The sequence below is a fragment of the Chrysochloris asiatica genome, unplaced genomic scaffold (genome assembly GCF_000296735.1).
Source record: "Chrysochloris asiatica unplaced genomic scaffold, ChrAsi1.0 scaffold00030, whole genome shotgun sequence".
Lineage (NCBI taxonomy): Eukaryota > Metazoa > Chordata > Mammalia > Afrosoricida > Chrysochloridae > Chrysochloris > Chrysochloris asiatica.
Window position 1 is genome coordinate 8,306,472 of NW_006408548.1, and position 21,681 is coordinate 8,328,152.

General features: G+C 35.9%; 1 protein-coding gene across 9 annotated transcripts in view; it reads right to left on the reverse strand.

The window, feature by feature from the left end:
* The window catches only part of RBMS3 (RNA binding motif, single stranded interacting protein 3), a 1,190,010-nt gene that overhangs the window by 196,359 nt on the left and 971,970 nt on the right, over positions 1–21,681 (reverse strand). For 8 of the 9 annotated variants that reach the window (XM_006851603.1, XM_006851596.1, XM_006851600.1 and 5 more), the window contains exon 7: positions 15,167–15,273. In XM_006851603.1, coding sequence (XP_006851665.1) covers positions 15,167–15,273 — 107 coding nt within the window. Of the gene's footprint in view, positions 1–15,162; positions 15,274–21,681 lie in introns of all 9 variants that reach the window. The other variant, XM_006851599.1, reaches the window with a different exon arrangement.

A 21,681-nucleotide genomic window follows, 5' to 3' on the forward strand; every position in this document is an offset into this window, starting at 1 on the left:
TAATGAGCTTTAATTTAAATCCTGTATGATGTTCTTGATGTCATCCCACAACTCTTACTGTCTTTAGTCATTAGTATCTAATGTATTGAATGTATTCTTGATCTAGTCCCTAAATTCAGATGGGAAATGCTTAAGGTCATATTTTGGTTCTCGGGGACTTGTTTAATTTTCCTTAGCTTTACCATGAACTTGCATATGAGCAACTGATTGCATTTTCTACAGAATTTCATTTGATCTCAAGAGATGCATGTCTAACCCCAGCTTGGCCCTTCATCTCCATGATATCCTGTGATAGTGTGGATAAAATGTGGCTCATAGAGCCCTTCGTGATCAAGTCCCCATGTAACTATTCTTTCCACAACTTTTTTTTGTGCAACTCGGTTCCCTTTCTTTCACCACATTCAAACACATTCTGACTTGAGCATGACCTCTGGGACTTTGCAGTTGCAGTTCTTTTGCTAAAAAATCTCTCTCTCCTTTACATTTTCTATGAGAAAACAGCAATTGTGTTCTTTCAAACTCAGACAAAATGTCATAACTTGGTAAGTCTTCTCTAGTTCTCCCTGCAGCATTAACTGCTATCTTTGTTCTATCCCTGTGTCCAAAGATGGAAGCTTTTATTATTTTGCTTTGCTGTGTGTTTCTCCCAACTAGATTCTTGGTTGTGTCCATATTGGTATCTCCTTTTCCTAGCCATGTGTTTGGAATATAATAACAGTTCAGTAATTGCTTAATAAAGAAATTGATAAATTAATACAAGACTTTAGGAAAATTATTAATGTGGTCTTTACTTAAATGTGTATTTGAAAATGGAATTTGGGTGTGCTTTTAACATTCCTTCATTAGTGAAATTTCCTTGTGAAGAAAACATCAGCTGCACTAAGATGAAATTAAGAAAATATTTCAGCTATACTCGACGGCTCTTAACAACAACAACAACAATTGATTGTTCAGTAGACATAGGGAAAAGCAAGATGATTGAGGATTGCTGTGAGACCTTATCAATGCCAAAGAACAGGAATCTGGCCCAAATCATGAGCAGGTACCTGGGAGGATTTAGAGGCAGTTGTGAAAGCAAGAGACTCCCTCTTCTCTAAATGACTGACACAGAAAAGGGAAGACGGGGAACTATAAAAAGTCATCTTGTTGTACCTATAGGTTAGTAAGAAATCAATCAAATGGGATGTGGGATATTTGTTGGCTTTTTAAAAATAACAAAAGTATCCATAAAACAAATGAAATTAATCTCTTTATATTTGGAAAAGGGTAGTGATGTTGTTTATGCACCATGATGTTATGATACATCTCTTTTATTGCTTTTGCTAAAATGTCACACACAAAAAATGTCTCCCTTCCATGGTAGCAGAGAGGGAGAAGATAAAAAGATACAGACAGGACTAGGACTAGAAGAATGATAACGTCTTTGCTTTACAGAAATTTTTTTATTAAAAAGGAAACATGAATAAGTATGAAAGCTTTATTTAATGTAACTGGGTAATGGTCTCAAAGTCTTGTGGGGGAGGAAGTTCTAGTGTGATTTAATCATCAAAAGCAATGTTAAATTGAACCTTGACTGATAACCTCAAAAGAAGCCTGAGGATATTACAATATTTTATATAGGTGCTTCTGTTTTTATCTGATTCTAAATGACTGAACTTGTTGGGATTTGTTTTGCTGTTATTATTGCTAATTTGTTGGAGTTACATACATATTTTAGACATTCAACCCTTTTCAGGTACACAATTAACAATACTTTAACCTATTCTGTGAATTGTCTCTTCACTTTGCACAAAAATTTCCAATGATGATGAAATCCAGTTTATATGTTTTTTCTTGTATTACTCAAATGTTTGATGTGATAATGTCCTCGGATAATTTCGACGTATGCTTTATCTTGTTTTTGTTTGTTTGTTTGTTTGTTTTGTTTTTATGATTGTGCTATTGGTACAATATTTAATCCATTGCCAAATATAAGATCCTAAAGATTTAATCCTATGTTTTCTTCTAAGAGTTTGTAAGATTTTAATTCACGTACTAGGGCCATAGATCCATTTTGAGTAAACTTTTGTATATGGTGTGAGATCGAGGTCTAGTTTCTGTTGTTTTTTTTCAAATTCTTTTTCTTCTTCATCCTTAAATGATGATGTTTTAGAATCAAGGACATAGTATATATATACAGTTAAGATTGGCCATGACGTGGCAAGTAGAGTTCAGAAAAACAGATTTTGTGGTGACTTCCTGTGTGATCCTTTGCAGTTGGTGAAACTGCTAAGTAACTGACTTACTGATCTCTACTTATCCATAGCCCAGCTGTTTTTTATGCTATCTGGATATTATAAACTGTGCCTTATGGATGAGGATGTTCTGAGTCTTGTGGTGATCCTGGCTACTAGGAAAATATCAGGAACTCCAGAAATCTTCTAGTTTGTTGGGTTTTTTTTTGTTTTTTGTTTTTTGTATTGCTCAGACCCATGAATATGTACCAGTGACATAGAGATCAACTGTCAGACTTTCCTTTTGTAATTCTTTGCTCTATCCTTCTTACCCTTAACCTTCCTCTATACCCAAGAACATATATGCTAATCCCTTCTTTCCTTGCAAATGGAGGCTACATAGAGAAATGGACCACCAAACACACTATATAAGACAAGGCTTAATGAGTAAGACTGTTAAGATACTGAAATACTGAGGATGTAAGTTCATGAACCAGTGAGATTTACTTTATGATGTGAATGATCATCTTTATTGAACTTACTTTCTAAATGGCAGACAAAGCACATGACAAGAAAATCTCACACCACTCATCTGTTAGTTTGTCATACTGTGTTGGCTTACGTGTTTCTGTGATGCTGGAAGCTATGCCACTGCTATTTTAATTACCAGTAGCGTAACCTATGGTGGACAGATTTCAGCTGAGTTTTCAGATGAAGACAGACGAGGAAAGAGAAACAATGCATTACTTCTGAATATTGAGTCACTGAAAACCTTATGAATAGCAGTGAAATATACAGTCAGAACCATAATATTGAAACATGATGAAGACCAGTAGAATATTGTCAGGTATAGTACTGGAAGATGAATCCCTTAGGTTGGAAGATGCTCAAAATACTGCTTCCTAAAAGTAGATTTGATCTTGATGATGCAAATGGTGTAAAGCCTTCATTGGAGCACAACTCAAATTGAAAAGAAAAAACTGCAAATATCAATTAACAATCAGAAAGAACATGGAATGTAAGAAGTATGATACTAGAAAAAATAGAAGTGGTGAAAAATGAAATGGGATGCATAAACATTGAGAATTCCAGGCATTAGTGAGCTGAAATGGACTGGTATTGACCATTTTTTATTTGACAATTACATGATTTACTGTGCCGAGAAAGACAAATTGAAGAAGAATGTCATCACATTCACCATCAAAAAGAACATACCAAGATCTGTCTTGAAGTACAACACTGTCTGTGATAGGATAATATCCATACACCTACAAATAAGACCTGTTAATACCACTATTATTCATATGTATGCACCAACCACTAAAGTCAGTGATGATGAAATTGAAGAATTACGGCAACTTCTTCAGTCTGAAATTGACCAAACATGCAATGAAGATGTATTGATAACTACTGGTGACTCAGATGCAAAGGTTGGAAACAAAGAGAAAGGATCAGTTGTTGGAAAATATGGCCTTGGTGATAGAAATGATGCTGGAGATCACATGATAGAATTGAGTTGCTCCTCAATGTAAAGAAAACAAAAATCCTCAAAATTGGACCAATAAACAAATTCATATAAATGGAGAAAAGATTGAAGTTTTCAGACTTCATCTTGCTCACATCAGCCATCACCACTCATGGAAGCAACAGTCAAGAGATTAAACAGCGTATTTTATTGAGAAAAATCTGTTGCACAAGACCTCTTTAAAATGTTCAGAAGCAAAGATGTCAGTTTGAGAATTAAGGTGTGTCTGTCCCAAGCCATGGTATTTTCAGTAACCTCCTATGCATGTGAAAGTTAGACAGTGAAATAAAGAAGACTGTAGAAGAATTGATGTATATGAATTATGGTGTTGAAGGAGAATACTAAAATTACCATGAACTGCCAGAAGAACAAAACAATCTGTTTTGAAAGAAGTACAGCCATTCAAGAATGCTCCTTAGAAGCCAAAAGGGCCGGACTTTGTCTCTTGTACTTTAGAGATATTGTCAGGAGAGACCAGTCCCTGGGGAATGATAACATGATTGGTAAAGTGGAGGGGCAGAAAAAAAGAGGCAGACCACCCAACTAGATGGATTAGCACAGTGGCAGCAGCAATGGGCCCCAATGTAGCAACGAGTGTGAGGTTGGTGCAGATCCTGGCCATGTTTCGTTCTATTGCACATGGGTCACTATGTGTTGGTACCAACTTGATGGCACTTAACAACACCATAACAACATCTGCTAAAGAAGCTTAGAAACACAACCTTGCTATGCTGGCAAGCATCATCATTCATAGTCCAGTGTTATCTTCATCAACACACAAAAACGTGATCCTTCATTTCAAGGTCAAAAGGAAAATTAATAGAACATAGCCATATAGGCAAATCGCAATCTCTCTCTTTTTTAAACCAAAATCTTGTTAAACAAAATAATTTGATTACTATTTGTCTTGCACTGTGATATGCCCAAAGAGAAAAGTGGTGAATTATGTGAGGGAGAAACATAAAATTCCTGTAAAAATGGAGTTCAAAGATAATGAAAAATTTCTGCAGTCTTTTGGAAGCCCCCTTGTATCGGTATTATCCTTTTATTCACAGATTATGGTCTGAAACATTCTGAGTCCATGTGCTGTTAAAAAGCTTTCAAAATAACTTTTGATACATTGTTTAAAGGAGCTCTGGTGGTGTGCTTTAAAACAAGCACTGGACTGCTAACCCCAAGGTTGGCAGTTCAAACATACCATCTGCTCCACAGGAGAAAGTGGAGGCTGTCTACTTCTGTGAAGCTCTATAGTCTCAGAAACCATACATGGGGTCACAGTGAGTCAGAACTGACTCTATGGCATTGAGTTGTGTTTACATTTTAATAAGAAACTGTGCTTTGGGGATTGACAACTTTACAGATAGTCTTTTTGCTAATATTATGTAACATGTTTGAATTTACTTTCACAATGATCTGTGTGCCCTTGAAATATAAATCATTTTCATATCATTGTGATTCATTTTGGTTCCTAAATCAGAGCCAACTACTTTTCCTTCATATACAAATATATAAGAAAATAACAAGTTTATAAATGTTAGCAGGAATGAGTCAATGCGAAGATTTTTTCACAATACGGAAGATAGGCAAATGTTTTTACTGAATCAAGTTTTCAATAGTTTTAAGAAATGATTATAAGACAGCTGGTCACTCATTAAAAGAAGTCAAAGCAGCCCAATGTGGTTCCTGTAAGACAGAGCTGAACTGCTCCATAGGCCAACCTTCCAGTTAGTAGTACAAAGCTTAATCCACTGCACCACTCACGTTGCTGTTTTCATGTGCTATCAAGTAATTCTGATTCATAGAGACCCTGTATAAGGTTTCCAAGAAATTGTTGTTATTATGTGCCGTGGAGTCGGTTCCAACTCATAGTGACCCTGTACAGGGTTTCCGAGGCTGTAAATCTTTATGGGAGCAGAAAGCCTCATCTTTATACCGCGGAACACCTCGTAGTTTCACGAAGTAGTACAGTGTTTATCACGCAGCACCACACCAAGGTCCACTGCCTTTCTATCCATAACAATTGATAATAGCTCTAAAAAAGCTAACAAGGATACTTTTTAATATTAATGTTGTTGCTGTTAGGTGCCATTGAGTTAGTACCAACTCAACCTCACTACTGCTGCCACACTTGAGTGCATCATTGCTGCCACTTGGCCAATCCATCTCGTTGGGGGTCTTCCTCTTTTCCTCTGACCTTACCAAACATGATATCCTTCTCCAGCGACTGCTCCCTCCAGACAATATGTCCCAGGTATGAGAGATGAAGTTTGGCCATCTTGGCCTCCAGGGAGCACTCTGGCTGCGCTTCTTCCAAAACATATTTATTGGTTCTTTTGATAACCCATGGCACTTTCAATATTCTCCTCCAACACTATAACTCAAAAGCATCAATTCTTTTCTGGTCTTCCTTATTCACTGTCCAGCTTTTGCATGCATATGAGGTTACTGAAAATATCATGGCTTGGGTCAGGAGCACCTTAGTCCTCAAGCTGACATCTTTGCCCTTCAACACTTTAAACAGGTCTTGTGCAGTAGATTAGCCTAATGCAATACATTGTCTGGTATCTTGACTGCTGTTTCTGTGAGTGTTAATAGTTGATCCAAGAAGAATGAAGTCCTTGACAACTTCAATCTTTTCTCCATAGATAAGAATGTTGTTTATTGGTCCAGTGGTGAGGATTTTTGTTTTCTTTACATTGAGATGTAATCCATACTGAAGGCTGTTCTCTTCGCTCTTCATCAGTAAATGTTTTAAGTCCTCTTCACTTCCAGCAAGCAAGGTTTATATTAATAGGAGGAGTAAAAAATTAACCAATAGATTGAATTCCACTAGATAACAAATATTTTTTTTAAAAAGAAAACTTGTTTGAAGCAATAACTTCCTAATCTTTTAGAAAATAAAGAAATTTTATAAATATCATGCACACCACTTTTAATGACTCTAAAAATTCTTTATACAGAAGAGTTTGGTAACATCAAGTTCAAAATATAGATAAGCCAGTGAAAGTATAAAAAAATTCAAATTCAGCTGTATTCTTACAATATACAAGAGAATTCCTGTTTCTCAATTCTTCCATAAATACATTAAAACTAACTTGGCAACATTAGAACATTCCTCTGGTCAAAGGCAATTGCTATAAAGACGACTGAGAAATACTTGATTATGATGGGTTTCTTATACAGGCTTCTCATAGCGACCAACATGTCCTCAGCATCTTTGATATTCAAAATTAATTGCCATTATCTATCAGAATAAGTAGGTTAATAATTCATCATCACTCCCTTTAAAAATGCTAATTCAGTCATTAGATTTTTGGTTCTTGGTAGTAGCTCAATCTTTTCCTTTAATTCTAGCAGTAGTTCATTTTTCTTTCTTATCTTTTCCCCATTTGTCTTTTCCATCCAAGACCCGATTCTCCTGTCAGTTCTGCCTTTTGTACAACGAATACATGGCCTTCAAGAGAAAACTGGTTAAAAGCTTTAAAACATTTACTGTTTTAATGCTATATAATGCTCCATAACTTATAAAGTGACATTATTAAACCATTAACAGAGTGTGCGTCAAAACTCAAAAATACTAATTTCTACTTGCAAAAAAATATTTTCATTAGCAGGAACATTATATTGACATTACATTCTTTGAAATACATATATTAAAAATAAAAGGAAGGGAAACAAAAGTATTCAAAAAAAAAGAACAAATTTCTTGATGAAAATTAAAAACAAAAACTTTCATGTTTAAAAAAAAATACAAAATTCCAATTTGGAAAAATAACTGACATAGACATACAACTAGAAATCCAATATTAAAGCAAGCGTTCTAGTCATGTGTTAAGAGCTGTCACAGAGGTTCTAACACATTGCGATCCTATATAAGGTTTCTGGTGGTTTGAATTGCCAACCTTGTGGTTTACAGTCCATGCTGATACTACAGTGTCACAAGAGCAGTCCTTGATATTATGAGTGTTATAATAGTAGCGCTATGTGTCAGAACTGACTTGATGGCACTTAGTGACAAAAACAGTCAATGGCACTTACCAATAACAACAAATCACTAAGTATATCCATTTACTCTTCTCAGTCTACTAATGAGGAAAGTGAAATTTAAGAGATTGAAAAACCGGCCCAGTATCATTCAGTAAGGAAGCAGGTGAATTATTATTTAAACTCTAGAACTGGTTCCCATTAGCACTAGTGGATAATGCCTGAAAAATTATGGAAGAATGAAACAAGTATCAAGCACATCACAGAAGGTGACACACATGACTCATTAAAATTATTATTCACAAAGGATGCATCACAGGACTTAAGATTTAGCCAAGATTTATTATTTCAATCTGCTTCTTGAAACAGTGTATTTTCACTATCTGTAGAACTGAGCAACTCAAGGGAATTCAAGAGAGAAGTTTCCACTGATCAAGTAATAAAATAGGGCTGATGCAACTATGGAGGATATTTCTGGCTTGCAAATGCGTATAGAGCAATGTCTTTTAAGCCATCTGTCCTGAATGACAAACAAAGCTTAAAGAGAAGACAAGTGTGAACTGACATTCTGTGGTTACTTTTCTTGTTGTTCCTTTGATTATTCTCCTATTATTTGGGCTTTAGTTTTCTTTCACTGTGTCAATATTTGTAGGCATTTATTCCCAGTGATTATATTCCTACAGCACTATATTCCACTTGTAATCTCCTACTCTGTAGACAGAGGAGAACTTTGTGATTGTAGGTCTCAAGAGGGTGTTTACAGTATGTCTATAACACTCAGTAACGTCTCACAAGTAGTGGGTGTTTGCTAAATATTTACTGAATGTTGTTTATTTAAGCTACTCTTCAATATTGCCATCTAAAATTTTTATTTCTGACAAAATTATCGTCTAAATGAATGCTGAATATTTTATGACTTTGTTTCTGCAAAAGCAAACCAAGACTTTCTCATCATACATAATAGGAAAGTAAGAGGCCAAGTAGGAGGCAACAGGAAATTGAGGGGGCATTTCTTGAGTTAGAGTAATTCCTTATAGCTACTTGCATCATCAGAGTCATAGCATGAAGTATTTTTTATGGAAGAAATGTATGTTTCGTAATAATACTAATGATGGTGGTAATGAAGACATTGTTGAAATTGATCATTTTGCTGGCAAATCTATGTGCATTCCACCTTCATAGAAATAAACAAAAACTAGCAACACCACCACTATGAAATAATCCCTTAAGGAAAATGTACATTCATCTAAACTCTGAACATAGAATATAACTACTGTGTGGCACTGTAGGATAAGCACTGGACTGTAAACCACAAAGTAGGTGGTTCAAACCCATTAGCTGCTCCTCAGAAACCCTATACAAGGTTGCTGTGAGTAAGAATTGACTTGATGGCAACTAGGCATACTTCCTAACACAGTTGTTGTTGCTAACAAGAATCTTTATCTTAATCATAAGTGGATTTTGCTAGAATGAATAATTACTCCTCATGACTTGACGCTCCACAGGGAGCAAGCTGGGTATTTGAAATCAGGTCTTCAACTTTACTGTGGTAGGCCACGGATTTCACACTAGCCTGGGGAATCCCATTTCCAATGTGACTTTTGCAGGTCTTCATTCATTTACTGGCATTGAAGAGAATGCACAGTAATAATGGCTCTGAGTGGACAACTTTATAAAACTTTACAGCACAGAGTACATTTCATCCATCACTGAAAGCAAGTTTATTTCACATCTGCAAATAGACAGCATATGATCTCGGTTATAGGTCATAGCTGAAATTGATAACCTTAGTAACTACTGATGGAGCTTTCAGCTCACTAATGGTGGATTTAGTGACCTAGTCAGTTAAGAAATTTTTTTAAGTATACCATGTCAATATATTAATTTCCTTAAAGTTATACATACTATCAGTTCATGCAGGGCCATTGTTGTTGCTAAGTGCTGTTAAGTTGGTTCTGACCCATAGGGGCCCTGTATAGTGTTTCCAACAAGTGGCTGCTGAACTTGAACTGCTGACCTTGCGGTTCAAACAGACCTTACAGTCTAGTGCATTAACCCACAGTGCCATACCCCGGTTCTGCATTACACTATTCCAGGGGCTACCACTCACCTTTGTTTGTGTGAATGGCACCCCTTGGAGTTGCACCAGACATTATCCTACAGTGTGGTCAGAAACCCGTGTCTTGAGCAAATAAAAAATGTACTTAAATATGTTTTAAAAACAACATATCATTATGTCTCACCTAAAAGTTGCTCTGTAATTGGAAATAACTAAGGAATTTCAGGAATGCTTAGGTGGTACAAATGTTAATGGGCTAGACTGGTAACCAAAAGATTGGAAATTCAGGTCCACCTAGAGGTACCTTGGGACAGACCTGGCAATGTACTTTAAAAAAAATCATCTGTTTAAAAATGTATGGAGCACAGATGACTCTGACACATATGAATTGGAGTTGACTAGTTACTGGTTAAGGAATTTCAAACCTTCATAACCCAAGTAGTCCTCCTGTAACTATATCCCTGATTTTCTCTCCAACTTACAAGTAAACAAGGGAACCTGACTGTTGATTGTTAACAATATTACATTAGTTCCATTAGTTCATTTTCACATCTAGACTCTGAAACTAATCTTGTAAATGTTTCCAGAGTAAGGAAGAATATTGTCATCACATCAGATAGAGAGAAAATATTTGTTATTATTCATTGCTTTTAAATTGGCTATAGCAGAGAACTGTAAATAAGATAAAGGCAAGAACAGTTGTTTTATTGATTTTTGTTTTTATAATATAGTCTTGGCATTTTTTCTGTAGGAACAGTAGATATCTCAGTGGTTAGCTGGATAATTTTTTGTTTGATTGCCATCTCTCTTGTTTGTGTCTGTGGCAGAAGCAAGATTCTCAAGCCAGTTGTTACCAATGATATTTACTGAGGCAATTAGTACAGGGCTTGGGAAGATTTTATGAGAGCTAGATCTCAGTTTAAAAAACTGGTAAAACAGCAGCATCTTTGATGATATGAAACAGCATTTTCTTATATTGTTATTAAGAGCTATCAAATAAGTTTCAACTCAGACAGCGACCCTGTATAGGGTTTCTAAGGAGCAGCTGATGAGTTTGAACTGCCAATCTTGTGGTTCAAACCAGTCTTGCAATCCAGTGCTTTATCCCAAAGTGCCACACCAGGAAACCTTACTTATATTAGAAAGTTGCAAACAGAACCCAAATACCAGTCATACCACAAATGAACATAATTAACCAAACTATAGAAATTATTTCAAAATTTGAGTGACTCTCACCAAAGAAGTGAAGTTACTTAACCCTTCTTCTATCTGATCCAGTTGTCTTTACAACATAATTGAATAAAGGGTAAAAAGAAATTTGTATACCACTTTTTTATGTGTATGTGTGTATTGTTGAATGAATGAATGAACATCTTAATTTAATTTATGACTGTCCTTGCTGAGCCATGAAGGTTGCTAGATACCAAAATCTGGTCATCTGGCACATACTTATATCAGTTTGATTTTTAATCAGTTGTTACTATTTGAGGATGCAAAGTCTAAATCAATCAGGTGACTTCTTTATAGTCACTATAAATATATCCCTTAGTAACAGAGAAGAAAGCAACAGCAATCCTGTCTTGACATTATTGATCTATTTTTGAGCTGGTTTGAAACAGTGCTGTTCCCAGATGGGTCATTAGGGGATAGAACTAGCCAGGTCATCCTGGGCACCATTTTACCGGAAGTGAGAACTGCCATGAAGGTCTTAGATACAACATTGTAGAGGTTAAAGTGATATTAAACACTTTGAAACTCTATATAAAGTAATCACAGGTCAATCAGGATATAAATGTTGGAGGAGGATCCTGGGGAACCAGCCAGCACTCCATTCTTGCTAGACAGTGTGTTTTGGGAATTTCTGGAGAGATCCCCAGGGTGGTAGTATGTGTAGAGTCACAGTGGTAAAACAGGCTAACAGGTTATTCATCAAATAATAAGAACATGTTTTAATACATTAAAAACCAGCTTGGCTCTTTAGTCCTGAAGTTGGCTCAGACTTCTCAAGGACAGTGGTTCTTAGACTACGATATCTTGAGGATCTTCAGGAGATAAATAAGACTCATAGATTCCAACTTCAAATTTGAGTGAAGTCAAGTTTTATTCATAAGTTTAAGCCAAAACAACATATAGCAACAGATTAAATGATCAAACATTAAAGTCATTTTCCAAAATGTAAGGCAGTGTCAATCTTATAAAACAGTATCTTTTCTTTGAGAAATAAAGATGATTTTCATAAGAATATACTATTTTTGTTAGCATGTGATAAGTCTGTTATTATTTAACATACTAATAAAAAATAATTTTCATGACTGTAAAGTGGTCCCAAGACCAATGAGTTTGAAATTGGCTACTTTAGGAAGTGAATGAAAACTCTAGATTTTCAGAAAAGAGGGGCTTAAAAGCCCCAATCCCTTGATAATTTTTAACTAAGAGAGTTCTGGTTGCCACTTAAGATTAGTTAATAATTTTATAATATCCCCTAAGTGTTTTTTCAATTACACACAAAGATAATACAATACGATATAAATATATTGTTGGTGGATAAGTGCCATCTAGTCTATTTCAAAGCACAGTGACCCTGTATAGGGTTTCCGAGGAGCAGTGGGTGGGTTTGACCTGCCAATCTTGTGTTCCAGTCAAGTCTTAGTCTATCCAATCTCAAACTCTGACATAATTTAATCAAATTTGGCATCATTCAGTTTTACAACAAAATCTAAAAGGCACACAATTGTTTTATATGCCAAAACAGCATCTATGATAATCTTATGATATAGGCAGGATACCAAAGGACTACTCCTTTAGTTTAAAGGTAAATGAGAAAAAAAATCAACCATAAGTTAAATATACTTAAAAGTTTTACATATCTCAGTGTTGACATGGATGAAAGAAGGGGGCCAAAAAACCTCCCTTGAGAATTTGGCTCTCAGTCCTCACTTTGAATTAATATTTCAATTCATGCAACCATTGTAGTCAATGATCTTAAGCTGAAAATGTAGTGACTTCACATAGATAGTGACTAGAGGAACAAGTAAAATGCCACGGATTTATGTAACAGGAGAACCAATTTTAGAAGTATTGGTTGGAACTGACTAGATGGCACTTAACAACAAGGATACAGGAAGTGAAGTTTTAGTCATTAGTGCTAAGTTGCTTGTTGGCCCCATTGTTACTAGCACACAGTGGATAAGTACTGACTGATGCACTGAACTCCATGGTTAAAATAAATGTATACCATCTTCTTTTTTGGATATAATATAATCCACCTTTTTAAAGTTGAAAATATTAAAATTCCTGCCTTTTAAAAATTATTTTTAAATACCCAATGATAATTCTCTTTCTCATGTCTTCAGGTCATGAGTTATCAATTATACAGTACTTGACCATAGCTAGGAGGGGTTTTGAGACCTGTCTAAAAACACTCAAAACAGACAACAGTCTTAGAAACTGAAAATGGCTAAAAGCTTTGTTGAAAAAGATTCTAGCCTTCTTTATTTCCTTGCAATTGCTCTCTCAATGCAGCATTTAATATTTTCACCACTAAGTAGGATGCCTCTTAAATGATAAATGGATGAAGTAAGTCCTTTGAATAGAAATGCTTAATAACACTCCTGTTGAAATTATGGCCTTGGTACAAATGGCATTTATTCAAGTCATTCAAAAAACTTCATTCCATTTCAAAAAGAATGAAAAGACCTCAAAGAAGCCAAGGCAGTATTTTCTTGTCTTTTTACAATAAAAAAGGAACTCACTCCCAAATTGCATTGGATCCAAAAGGTTGCTTTTCTATTCTGCTGTGTTAGAAGGATAAATGGATAAGCAACTGTTAAATAATTTTCTTTCACTCTGATGTGTAAAGAAAAACTCATGTATACCAACTGTTTTTTCATTAATTAAGAAAAAGTCATATTGTATGTGTATGCACTGTTGTTGTTAAGTGCTATTGAGTTGGTTCTGATTCATAGTGAACCTATGTACAAGAGAACAAAACACTGCCTGGTTCTGTGTCATCCTCACAGGGATTGTTACACTTGAGTCCACTGCTGCTGGCGCAGTGCCAATCCATCTCATTCTATCTCCTTTGCAGAGCCATGACCTTACTAAACATGATGTCCTTATCCAGAAACAGGTCTTCCTGGTAATTTGTCCAAAGTATGAGTGATGAAGTCTTACTGTCTGGTTTCTAAGGAGCATTTGAGCTGTACTTCTTCCAACACAGATTTGCTTGTTCTTCTGACAGTGTGTGGTACTCTTAATATTCTTCTTCAACACCATAAATAAAATGCATCAATTGTACAGTCTTACTTATTCATTGTCCAACTTCCACATATATATGAGGCTATTGAAAATACCAAGGTTTGGGTTAGGCACACGTAAGTCCTCAAATGACATCTATGTTCTTGAATACTTTAAAGAAGTCTTGTTGAGTAGATTTGCCTACTGCAATATGTTGTTTGATATCTTCACTGTTGCTTCCATGAGTGTTGATTGTGGATCCAAGCAAAATGAAGTCTTTGACAACTTCAATCTTTTCTCCATTTATAATGATGTTATTTATTTGTCCAGCTCTTCCCTAGTTGTATTTTAAGTGCTTTCCAACTTGAGGGCCTCATCTTCTAGCACTGTATCTGACAATATTCTGGTGTTCTTCATCGTGTTTCAATATTTAGTATTCTGGTACTATCTCACAGTATTTCATGATGTGAGCTCTCAATCCCAGATCAATTATTTGCAAATAAATCAGTACGTGCCCTGTAGATTCAAGGTTACTTTAAGATAGAACACTTGCTGTGCTATAGAACTTAGGCCAATTTTGTAGTCCTATGATGCCATATTTCACATATGTATGTTGTTGTTGTTAAGTACTGTCATGTTGGTTCTGACTTAATAACAACCCTGCATAGGGTTTCTGAGGAGGGGCTGGTGAATTTGAACTGCTTACCTTGAGATTCAAACTGACCCTGGGGTCCACACTATTATTATCCTGCAGCACCACACCAGGATTCCTTATATAAGCATATATGAGTAAAGACAAATAATATGCACATGTATAACATAAATCAACACATTATGAATGTATGAGCACATGTATAAATACATCTCTGGAAACTTTTTGTGGCATAGTAGGATAAGCAAGGTCACTAGCCCCCTCTCAAAAATCAAGTGCAGGGTTGCTATGAGTTTAAACCACTCTAATGCATTTATCAACATTATCCTCTCGATTTTCAGTACATTTATAGAGGCATATGCATTCCCCCCATTTTGAAGCAATTTGATTTTCCACAGGATCAGATTTCATCATTGCCCATAATCAGCCTTGTTGCCCTTCCAAGGGATACATCTGCTTCCAAAAGTTCTGAGCAAAAATTGTCAATCCGGACTCACCTCTCCTTCCCTGGGCCAAGGTCTCCCATTCTGGGTGTATTTGCTTTGATTCTGTCTCTTCTTTTGTCCTCCATCAGCAAATTTGCACAATAAGGGTTCACTAGGGGCTGTGAAGATAAGAAAGCAATTCTATATTAGCAACCAGCCTTTAAAAACAAGTGATTATTTGAGTCACAGAAGGGCTTTGTAATGCATGTCTTTTGAAGTAGCCCTTGCTTCTGGAGTGATATTTATCCTCCATTTAGTCTCAATTTTGTTGGCCACTGTTCTAACTAACTGGGCTTCAAAAACACACTGGCAGACCATAAAAGAACATAACAAATATTGTTGAAAAAAATAATCAAATGAAGTGGAATGTGAACTTGCCTCAGAAGTCAAGTCTGCTTCCAGTTTTGTTAGAAATATATTCACAACTGATATTTGTGTGGGGATAAATTGTTTCCTCTCTTAGTAACTGTGTTTTTACTGTAGAATGGTAGGATTCTCTTGGAAAGACTAGCTTGGCATTTCTTTATAAAAAGAGAAGGACTTGGTTAAGTATAACCAAATTAGCTTTGTTTTCTCATTATTCCTCTGCAATTTCAGAAAGGTTAGAAGTTGATCATCTACCCAACCACTTTTACTCCATTTTCCCAGTAAAACAAGCTAGCTGGAATTCCAGGGAGAGGAGTCATAGGACTACTAAATAAACCCATATGATGCAAGGGATGTGGTTGTAGCTCGTGGTTTGTGTACTGGTAGAAATGCAGTGGTCTTGGGTGACTTACAGAATTCATTTCCCAAGAGGAAGTGACCAAAATCAAACTCTTCTTTCAACAATGATACTGCAAAATGACTATTTTAAAAATACAACAGGACAAAAATGTATTATTTCAGAATTAACAGCTTCCTCCATAGCTGTCTTTGTTTGGAAAGATTTTTTTTTTTTTTTTTTTGGCCACCAGTATATTTTTAAATGAACTCCAAAGAAAAACAAACTCTTATTGGCCTAACAAATTTGATCAGAAAAGTTAGATAGCTGGAAGTGCTTGTAAGTGTTGTTGTTAATTTATTTACTTGAGTAAATCAAGCATTAATTGTTAGTTTATAGGCTGAAAACTAGAATGATCGTGACTCCCCATTCTCTTCCAATGACTCAACAAGGAATATGTGTGAAAAGAGTAACTGTGTTTATGCTCGTACATTTTCACTTCTCCCTGTATTAGCACCCTTTACCATGTAATTTTGTGCAGACCTAATATTTTGATTCTTGGACTGGCCCCATATGACTTGGTTGGCAAATGGACTCTTATCAAAGGATTGAAACCAAAGTTTGAAAAGAGTTGAGACATCCTTTTGCTCTTCTTCCATACTCATGTGACCAGAATCAGACTAGCCTGCTAGAAGAGGAACAAAAATAATATTGTTAACTGCCACGGAGTTAGTTCTGATTCATAGCAACTCGTTGTATGGTTTCCCAGGAGTACCTGGTGATTTTGAATCGCTGACCTGTGGTTAGAAGTTCAGTGCTTGTGTTACAGGGTCACAGCAGAGCTGCATAAAAGGAGAGTCATCCCCAAACAGTGTAGCCATACGAGATCCTAGTAGATCATCTAACACTTAGATCAGTCACCATCCAAACTTGTACGCAAGCTCATCCAAATTCAGCAGGGTTACTTAGTTAAACTAATTAATGGCAAAAAAAAAAAAAAAATATATATATATATATATATATATATGGATTCAGGTAATATCAGTCTGTGTCATATCACTAAAAGTTTATAATTGATATATGGCATTATTATTTTAATAGTAATGTCCCCTTCAATACTCATTCCTTCCAATTGTCTACTCCCAGCCAGATTTCTCACATTTTCTAATGGATGAGTCTAAATACTATTACAAAATCATAAGTCTTCCAGTTATTCTTAAAATCAATTGAGGTAAAATAATACAGGAAAACAGGCATTTACAAATAAATATTTGAAAATCTTTTGGTACTAGAGGTACTGATATTTTATCTATCGCTTAAACCTATTCTTACTATTAGCAGCACAGCTTAGCATATCAGCAATGTAGGAAATGACTCAAAGGGAAGGGAGATGATCACCATTAGCTACAAGAAATGAAAATGAAAATGTCCTTTCTGCCCTGTAAAGCCAGCATGAAGCAATGTGTCCTTGCATAAGCTCTGTAAAGAAAGAGGCCTGAATAAATAATATCTCTATGAGCACAGGAAATTTTTATCTTTCTACTCTTATGGTGGAGTTCTGGTGTGGCACTGCAGGATAATGCACTGGACTGCAAGGTCACTTTGAACTGTAAGGCCAGTGGTTCAAATCATCAGCCACTCCTTGGAAACCCTAGACAGGGTTGCTATGAGTCAGAACCCAATCCGACGGTACTTAGCAACAACTCTTATGGTGGACTCCTGATGCGGTGCTGTAATAGGATTATCATTGGACTGAGAGCCACAAAGTCGGAAGTTCAAACCCACCAGACTGGTTTGTCCTTTTGGCATTCATGATACGTTAAGGATTCTTCTCCAACATCACAACTCAAATGCTCTTCAGAAACCCTATGCAGAGTTTCTATGAGTTGGAACTGACTCAACTGCACTTAAGTACAACACTGTTATGAGAAGACTTTGGTGATTTGATGATAATACAAAAATAATGAAAGGAAAAGACAGCAACTTGGAATGTCTAGAGATTTGGTGCCCTCACATTAGAAATCCCCTGAATTCTTACTATACATGAACATGTAAAGGCGAAATGTAATGACTAAACCTCAATATAGTATGTGTGCAAATATTGACTGTGTGATTTCATAACTATATATGTGTGCATATGTATGTGTGTGCATGTAAGTATACATATTGTTGTTAGTTTCAATCAAGTTGGTTCCGACTCATAGCAACCTTGTGCACAATAGAATGAAACACTGCCTGGTCATGAACAATTCTCACAACTGCACATATGATTGAGCCCACTGCACCTGCCACTCTGCCAATCCATCCATTGGGGTCTTCCCCTTTTATGCTGACCTCCACTTAACCATGCGTGATGTCCTTCTCCAGGGGCTGGTCCCTCTGATGATATGCTCAAAATAAGAGAGAGGAAGTCTCATCATCCTTGTTTCTAAAGGAGGATTCTGGTATAATTCTTAACACAGATTGGTTTGTTCTTTTGGCATTTCATGATACTTTAAGGATTCTTCTCCAACACCATAACTCAAATGCATCAACTCTTCTATGATCTTCCTTATTCATTGTCTAACTATCACATGCATATGAGGCTATTGAAAATACCATGGCTTGGGTCAGGTGCACCTTAGTCCTCAAACTGACATCATTGCTCTTGAACACTTTAAAGAGGTCTTGTGGAGTAGATTTGCCTAATGCAACAAGTAGTTTGATTTCTTGACTACTGCTTCCATGAGTGTTGATGGCGGATCCTGGCAAAATGAAGTCTTAGACAACTTCAATCTCTTCTCCATTTATCATGATATTATTATTGTTCCAATGGTGAGGATTTTTGTTTTCTTTACATTGAAGTGAAACCCATATTGAATACTGTGGTCTTTGATCTTCATCAGTAAATATTTTAAGTTCTCTTCATATTTAGCAAGGAAGGTTGTATTATCTGCATATTGCAGGTTGGTAATGAGTCCTCCAATCCTGATGTCACATTATGCTTCATATAATCCAGTTTCTTGGATTATTTGTTCAGCATACAGATTGAATAAATATAGTAAAACAATACAACCCTAATACACATATTTTCTGATTTTAAAGCATTCAGTATCCCCTTGTTCTGTTGCAACGGCCTCTTGGTTTACATACAAGTTGCTGAGGAGCACAATTAAGTATTCCAGAATACTCATTCTCCACATGTTGTCCATAAGTTGTTATGATGTACATAATCAAAAGCCTTTACATAGTTAGTATAGCTTTTAGCCAAGATTCATCTGCTCTCAGCAATGACATCGCTCATTCCATGTCCTCAACAGAATATGGCTTGCACCTCTTGCAGTTCCCTATCAATGTACTGTTGTAGACATTTTAAAATTATCCTTAGAAAAGTTTTACTAGCATGTGATATTAATTATAAAGGTAATCATTTTAGATATTCTTTTTTAATGCAGGCATTTATTGCTGTGAATTTTCCCATACATATGTTGTAAAAGTTTTGATATGTTATATTTTCATTGGATTTTACCAAGGTTTCATTTTCATTTTTGATTTAGTATATGATCCAATAGTTTCTAAGTAGTGTATTATTTGGTTTTCACATATTTATTTTCCCCTGAATTTTTCTATTGTTGATTTCTAGTTTCATACTACAATGGTCAGATATTTTGCTTTCTATGACTTCAATTTCTAAACATTTGGACATTCTTGTTTTGTTTCCTGCCACCTGGTCTCTTCTAGAAAATGATTGTATGCACCATAGAAAAATGTTTATTGTTCTGATGTAAGTATTTTGTTTATGTCCATTAAGGTCCAGATCACTGAAGGCTTTCTGTAAGTTCTCAATGTCCTTAGCAATCTTTTCAGATGTTCTAATGTAGCACTGTAGGGTAAATACTGGACTGCAAGTTCTGTTTGAACCACAAGGTTGATGGTTCAACTCCACCAATGATTCCTTGGAGCAATACACAGGGTCACTATGAGCCAGAACTGACTTAAATGGCACTTAACAACAACCATATATAACTAAATAATTCATTTTGTTGATGAATGCAACAACTTTCCTCATCAATGTGTCATTCTTGGCCTACTGAACCACATGGTTGTGAGATACAAAATTTGTCAATACCAATCCATTCCAACTCAGTAATGCCTAGGCTATGAACCTTTATGATGTCCATTTTATTCTTGACAACTTTCAATTCTCCTAGATTCACACTTCATACATTCCATCTTTCAATTATTAAAGGGTGTTTCCAGCTGTTTCTCCTCATTTTGACTTGTGCCTCATCAGCACAAATGAAGGTCCCCAAAGCTTAATTCCATTCACATCATTAATTTCAACTCTAATCTGAAGAAGCAGCTCTTTCTCAGTCATATTTGAATGCCTACCAAACTGAAGAGCTCATCTCCAGCAATCCATCTGACAAAGTTCTGCTGCTATTAGTGATGTTTTCATTTTCCAGTATTATTTATGGCAATGTTCCTCTGCTATTTATAAAGTTTCCACCGACTAACCATTCAAAAGTAATCTGCCTCTCCTTCGTAGTCTGTCTTAGTCTGGAAGCTCCACTGAAATCTATCCACCACCAGGGACCCTGCTGATATTCTGTCGTAGTCTGGAAGCTCCACTGAAACCTGTCCACCACCGGGTACCCTGCTGATATTGAAAATGCTTATGGCATAGATTTCATCATCACAGCAATATGGCAAGCTACCACAGTACAAAAAAACGTAAAGGCACTAAGCTGACTGTTATGGAAATAGCAGACAAGAAATCAAATGATATATTGCATTAGGCAAATCTGCTGCAAAAGATTTCTTTAAAGTGTTAAAGAGCAAAGAGGTCAATTTGAGGCCTAAGGTGCGTCTGACACAAATCATGGTATTTTCAATTGCCTCAAAGGCATGGTCAATGAATAAGACCATAGAAGAATCAATGCACTTGAATTATGGTGTTGGAGAAGGATATTAAAATTTTAAAAAATCTTGGGGACTTCATCTCTCATACTTCAGACACATTACCAGGAGGCATCAGTTCCTGCAGAAGGTCATCAGGCTTAGTAAAGTGGATTATCCATAAAAAAGAAGACCCCCATTGAGAAGGATTTACACAGTGGTAGTAGCAGTAAGCTCAAATATAACAACAATCATGGACCAGGCAGCATTTTTGTTATGTTATACTTAGGGTCACTATGAGTTGGAACTGACTCAACAGCACCTAATAACAACATCTATAACTGGTAGCTTTGGTGGCATAAAGGAGTACACCCTGGATTATCAACTGTAGGTCCACCTTTTCCCTGTGGGAGGCAGATGAGGCTTTCTGTTCCCATAAAGATTTACAGCCTTGGAAACCCTATACAGGAATGAAGTTGAGGCACACAGAAACAACATTTATAATTGAAAGTGATATATGTTAAAGTCCACAGCTATTGTTAGGTGGATGTCTATTTCTCCTTTCATATTAGTCAGTATTTACTTCATGAATTTTAGTGCATTGCTGTTAGGTGCATATGTAGTTATAATAGCTGTCTTCTTGCTGAAGTGAACCTTCAATAACTCTGTAATGACTTTATCTCTTGGTATAATATTTTATCTGATATCAATATGGCTACCCATGTTCTTTTTTGTTCACTGATTGCATGGGATATATTCTCCATCAGTGTATGTTCAGTCTATTTGTGTTCTTATAGCTAAGGTGCGTTTCTTTGTAGAGAGTAAAACAAAGGATCATGTTTTCTTAGCCATTCTGCCAGTCAGCGACTTTGGGATGGGGTATTTAGACATTTACATTTAAGGTTACTAGTGAAAACAAAGTGTCTGCTCATTCATTTTGCTATAT